The sequence below is a fragment of the Penaeus japonicus genome, unplaced genomic scaffold, assembly GCF_977035675.1.
Source record: "Penaeus japonicus unplaced genomic scaffold, GWHDUDI00000001_assembly GWHDUDI00000007, whole genome shotgun sequence".
NCBI classification, from domain to species: domain Eukaryota; kingdom Metazoa; phylum Arthropoda; class Malacostraca; order Decapoda; family Penaeidae; genus Penaeus; species Penaeus japonicus.
This window is the reverse complement of record NW_028234409.1, coordinates 9775848-9780847: the sequence shown is the minus strand read 5'-3', so window position 1 is coordinate 9780847 and position 5000 is coordinate 9775848. Positions and strand designations below refer to the sequence as shown.

The 5000-nt window shown below is 48.3% G+C and overlaps 1 protein-coding gene across 1 annotated transcript in view; it reads right to left on the bottom strand.

Annotated features, from left to right (window-relative positions):
* The window catches only part of LOC122256620 (uncharacterized), a 2859-nt gene extending 1073 nt beyond the window's left edge, over positions 1–1786 (bottom strand). The window contains exons 1-2 of the mRNA XM_043021432.2: positions 1729–1786; positions 99–524 (exon numbers count right to left, since the gene is read on the bottom strand). Of these exons, the coding sequence (XP_042877366.2) occupies positions 99–517 (419 nt within the window). The 5' untranslated portion in view covers positions 518–524; positions 1729–1786. The remainder of the gene's footprint in view (positions 1–98; positions 525–1728) is intronic.
* Positions 1787–5000: the final 3214 nt, after the last annotated feature.

The window sequence follows — 5000 nt, the reverse complement described above, 5'->3', positions numbered from 1 at the left end:
ACAAGAACAAGGAATATCACAAAAATAAAATAATCGCATTTTCCTATCTGACAGAACTCGACGTCAAGCCGTGAAGCGCGGGAAGGAGTCCTTCTTACCCGACGAGGTGCATGATGGACAGCTCTTCGACGGTGAGCTCGTCCTCCGGCGCCGCCCCGAGCTCGCACATGAGCTTCAGGCCGCAGCCGGTCACGTCCTCTTGCCGGATCAGCGCCATCAGGTTGTCCAGCGCCTCGGATTCGTCTTCGACCGAGCGCCTTCGCCGATGGTAGCCCCCGTAGCCCCCGTGGTGTCCGTAGCCTCCGCCTCCGTGGTGTCCGTAGCCTCCGCCTCCGTGGTGTCCGTAGCCTCCGCCCCCGTGGTGTCCGTAGCCACCTCGGTAGCCCCCCTTGTTCCCCCCGCGGTTCCTTCCCCCAAAGGCGACGGCGGCGAGGCCCAGGCCCACGGCGCCGGCGAGGGCGGCGGCACCCAAGCCCAGGCCGAGACCTCCGACGGCGACGGTGGTGGTGGTGGTCATGGCGAGACTAGGGGAAGGAAGGGGGGGTCAGGTGGAGGGGTGGGTGAGACGGGGGGAAAGGAGGGGGGGTTAGGTGGAGGGGTGAGTAGACGGGGGGAAAGGAGGGGGGGTTAGGTGGAGGGGTGGGTAGACGAGGGGAAAGGAAGGGGGGTTAAGTGGAGGGGTGAGTGAGACGGGGGGAAAGGAGGGGGTCAGGTGGAGGGGTGAGTAGACGGGGGGAAAGGAGGGGGGAGCAGGTGTAGGGGTGGGTAGACGGGGGGAATGAAGGGGGGAGCAGGTGGAGGGGTAGGTAGACGGGGGGAATGGAAGGGGGGTCAGGTGGAGGGATGGGTGAGACGGGGGGAATGGAAGGGGGGTCAGGTAGAGGGGTGGGTTTGCGGGAGGAGGGATGGGGATGGTAGGTAGAGAGGTGGGTAGACGGGGGGAATGGAAGGGGGGTCAGGTGGAGGGGTGGGTAGACGGGGGGAAAGGAGGGGGGGTCAGGTGGAGGGGTGGGTAGACGAGGGGAAAGGAAGGGGGGTCAGGTGGAGGGGTGGGTAGACGGGGGGAATGGAGGGGGGGTCAGGTGGAGGGGTGAGTAGACGGGGGGAATGGAGGGGTGGGTCAGGTGGAGGGGTGGGTGAGACGGGGGGAATGGAAGGGGGGGGTTAGGTGGAGGGGTGGGTGAGACGGGGGGGTCAGGTGGAGGGGTGGGTGAGACGGGGGGGTCAGGTGGAGGGGTGGGTGAGACGGGGGGGAAGGAGGGGAGAAGGAGGGGAGAGAGAAGGAAAAGTGGGAAGGAGAGTCAAAAGGTAAAAGAGAGAGATGGGGGGGAGGAAGGGAGAATGATTTTAATATGACAGATTCGATACATTTCAGCTATTACAATAAAAATGATAAATCAGTAGAATCCCGTCAGTAAAATTAATATAAACCGAATTCAAATAACTTTTTCCTTAATTCACACATCATCCTCAATCATTTTGGACAATGTATGTTTCTTTTTTTCTTTTGAAACTCTACAAGTTTGTTTTCGAAACAATGAAAAGTGATACATTTTCTCGAAAGAAAGAACAGTTTTTTTACGAAACTAATTAATCATCTCGAAATGTAAAAGAAAGAAAACGTATAAAAAATTAAGGGGGAACTACAACAAACTAAGAAAAACAACACCACTAAAACTACTTGCCAATTAAACCCAGAAAATCAAAACTTAGAGAACCGAGTCTCACCAATGAAAGACGGAAGAACTCGTAAGATCCTTTGAGGCTGAACTCCAAGCTCGAACTGTGCCTCTGAGCCTCACACCAGCCTCTTTTTATACGCCCTCACGAGCTCCTAAAGACTGGATCGAAATTGCTGTCACTTCACCGTCCTATTCTTTCGCTCTCTCCTTTCTGTCTGTCTGTCTCTCTCTCTCTCTCTCTCTCTCTGTACAAATCATTTAGGCATAGTCCCTATGTCTATTCATATGTATACAATGTATATAGTATGAATAAATATATCAAAATCAAATCAAATCTCTCTCTCTCTCTTTCTCTCTCTCTCTCTCTCTCTCTCTCTCTCTCTCTCTCTCTCTCTCTCTCTCTCTCTCTCTCTCTCTCTCTCTCTCTCTCTCTCTCTCTCTCTCTCTCTCTCTCTCTCTTCTTTCTGTCTTCGTCTTTTTTTCTGTCTTTGTTTCATTCTCTTGTGCTTTTTTTTTTGTAATCATGGGGATTATTGGTATCTTTATCATTATTATTATCATCATTGTTATTAATACTATTATCATTATTATTACTATCAATAGCATTAGCATTTTCATCATTACTATTATCATTATAACTACCATTATCTTTATCATCATTATTATTATAACTATCATTAATATTTATTATATATCTTTTCATTTTTTTATTCTCATCTTTATCATTGTCATCATTTTTTTTTTTTTATGCTTATATCCTTACATATTTTGTTTTCTGATTATATTCTTCCTCTTTTTTTTCTTTCTTCTCTCTTTATTTTTGTCTCATTTCATTTATTATTCATATCTATTTTGTATCATTCTCATACGACCCTTTTCATCCTTTGCTCTTGTCTCTTATTTTTCCTTTCGTTATCTCCATCTCTTTTCTTTTCTTTTGGGATCTTCCTTCCTTTCTCTTTCTCTCTTTGCACTCTCCCTCCTCTCCTACCCTCCGCTCCTCTCTTCTCTCCCTCCCGTTCTCCCTCCTCCTTTCTCTCCTCTCTCCCTCTCCTACCTTACCCTCCTCTCCTCCCTCTTCTCTCCCTCCTCCCTCTTCTCTCCCTCCTCCCGCTCTTTCCATCCTCCTCTCTCCCTCCTCCCGCTCTCTCTTCCTCCTCTCCCCCTCATCTCTCCCTCTTCTACCCTACCCTCCTTCCTACTCTCTTCCTCCTCCTACCGCTCTCTCTTCCTCCTCTCCCCCCACCTCTCTCCCTCTCCTACCCTACCCTCCTCTCCTCCCTCTTCTCTCCCTCCTCCCTCTTCTCTCCCTCCTCCCGCTCTTTTCATCCTCCCTTCTCCCTCCTCCCGCTCTCTCTTCCTCCTCTCCCTCCTCCCTCTCTCTCTTCCTCCTCTCCGCCTCATCTCTCCCTCTCCTACCCTCCCCTCCTTCCTACTCTCTTCCTCCTCCTACCGCTCTCTCTTCCTCCTCTCCCCCCACCTCTCTCCTTCTCCTACCCTACCCTCCTCTCCTCCCTCTTCTCTCCCTCTTCCTCTCTCCCTCCTCCCGCTCTCTCTTCCTCCTCTTCCCCCTCCTCTCTCCCTCTCCTACCCTACTCTCCTTCCTCCCCCTCTCTCCCTCCCCTCCCTCCCCTCCAGCTCTCCCCTCTCTCCCCTCCAACTCTCTCTCCCTCCCCTCCAGCTCTCTCCTCTCTCCCCTTCAACTCTCTCTCCCTCCCCTCCAGCTCTCTCTCCCTCCCTCTCCTATAGCTCTCTCCCTCCCTCTCCTATAGCTCTCTCCCTCCCCTCCAGCTCTCTCTCCCTCCCCTCCAGCTCTCTCCCTCCCCTCCAGCTCTCTCTCTCCCCTCCAGCTCACTCCCTCCCCTCCCGCTCTCTCCCTCCCCTCCAGCTCTCTCCCTCCCTCCCCTCCCCTCCTTCCCTATGCCTATACCTTCCCCTCTAACAAGCATGGCCGTCACAGCTACACACGACCGCCTCTGCCAAATCATCTTGCTAAGGAGGTAATTCTATAGTTTCCCCTTCAATTCTCTCCCCCTTCACCATTTCACTCCCCTCCCCTCCTCCCTCCCTTCCTCCTCCTCTTCCTTTTCTCTTCCTCTTCTGTTTATCTCCTGTTCCTTCTTGTTTTATGTGTTTTCATTGGTCCTTCTTCTTCTTCCCCCCTTTTCCCCTCCTTTTACACCTCTTCCTTTTCTTCTTTTCTTCTCCCTCTTTATTTACCTCTTCCTCTCCTCTTCCTCTAGTATCTTTCTCTTTTTTTCCCATTATTTTTTTTTCTTTGTTTCCCTCCCACTCTCCTTTTATTCATTTATTGTGATATCCCTTTCTCCTCTCCTTTCTTTTTCCTCCTTCATCCTCCTCCTCTTTCTCCTATTACCCTTTCTCCTCTTCCTCATCCTCCTATTCCTCCTTTTACCCGTTCTCCTTATACCATTTCTCCTCCTCTCCTTCCCCATTCTCCTCTTCTCCTTCCTCCCCCTTCTCCTTCTTTCTCTCTTCTCCCTTTCTTCTCTTCTTTTTTCCCTTTTTTTCTCTTTTCACCTTCCTCCTCTTCTCCCTCCTCGTCTTTCTTCCTTTTCTTCACATTCTTCTTCCTCACCATCCACCTCCTCTTTCTTCTCCTTTTGCCTTTCCTCCTCTTCCTCTTCTTCTTCCTCCTCCTCTCCCTCTTTCCCCTTCTCCTCCTCGCTCTTTTTCCTCCTCCTCCCTCTTCCTCCATTTAGCCCCTTTCCTCTTCTTCTTCCTCCTTCCCTTTCTCCTATTTTCTTCCTCTGTTTCCTCTTCACTTTCCCCTCCTTTTTCCTTTTCCTCTTTATTCCATCCCTCTATTATTCATTTATTTCCTTCTAATCCTGTCTCCTTCTCCTCTTTTGAATAAAGTTTATGAAAAAAAAGAAAACAATTTTGAAAAAATAATGCTAAATGTATTCACTTGATTGTGCTCATTCGTTCCATTATATCTATTGTAAAGATAATGAGTTTGATAATGATAAGATAAGATAACGATGGTCACATTTATTCCATTTTATTTATTGTGAAGATAGTGAGTTTTTGATTCTTATTAATTAGCCCCAAAGTTAGCCATTTATTGTTAGAAAACGTAAATATTATCATTATTATATTTCTATATTTATCTACCAAAATATCAATTAATATTCGGATAAATTTTACGAAAGAAAGTAAAAAAGAAAAAAAAATCCACCATTTTCATATTATAAAAAGGAAAACAAGACGCAATATATAGGTTATTATCTATCTTACTATCTATCTATCTTACCATCTATCTATCTTACTACCTGTCTATCTTACTATCTATCT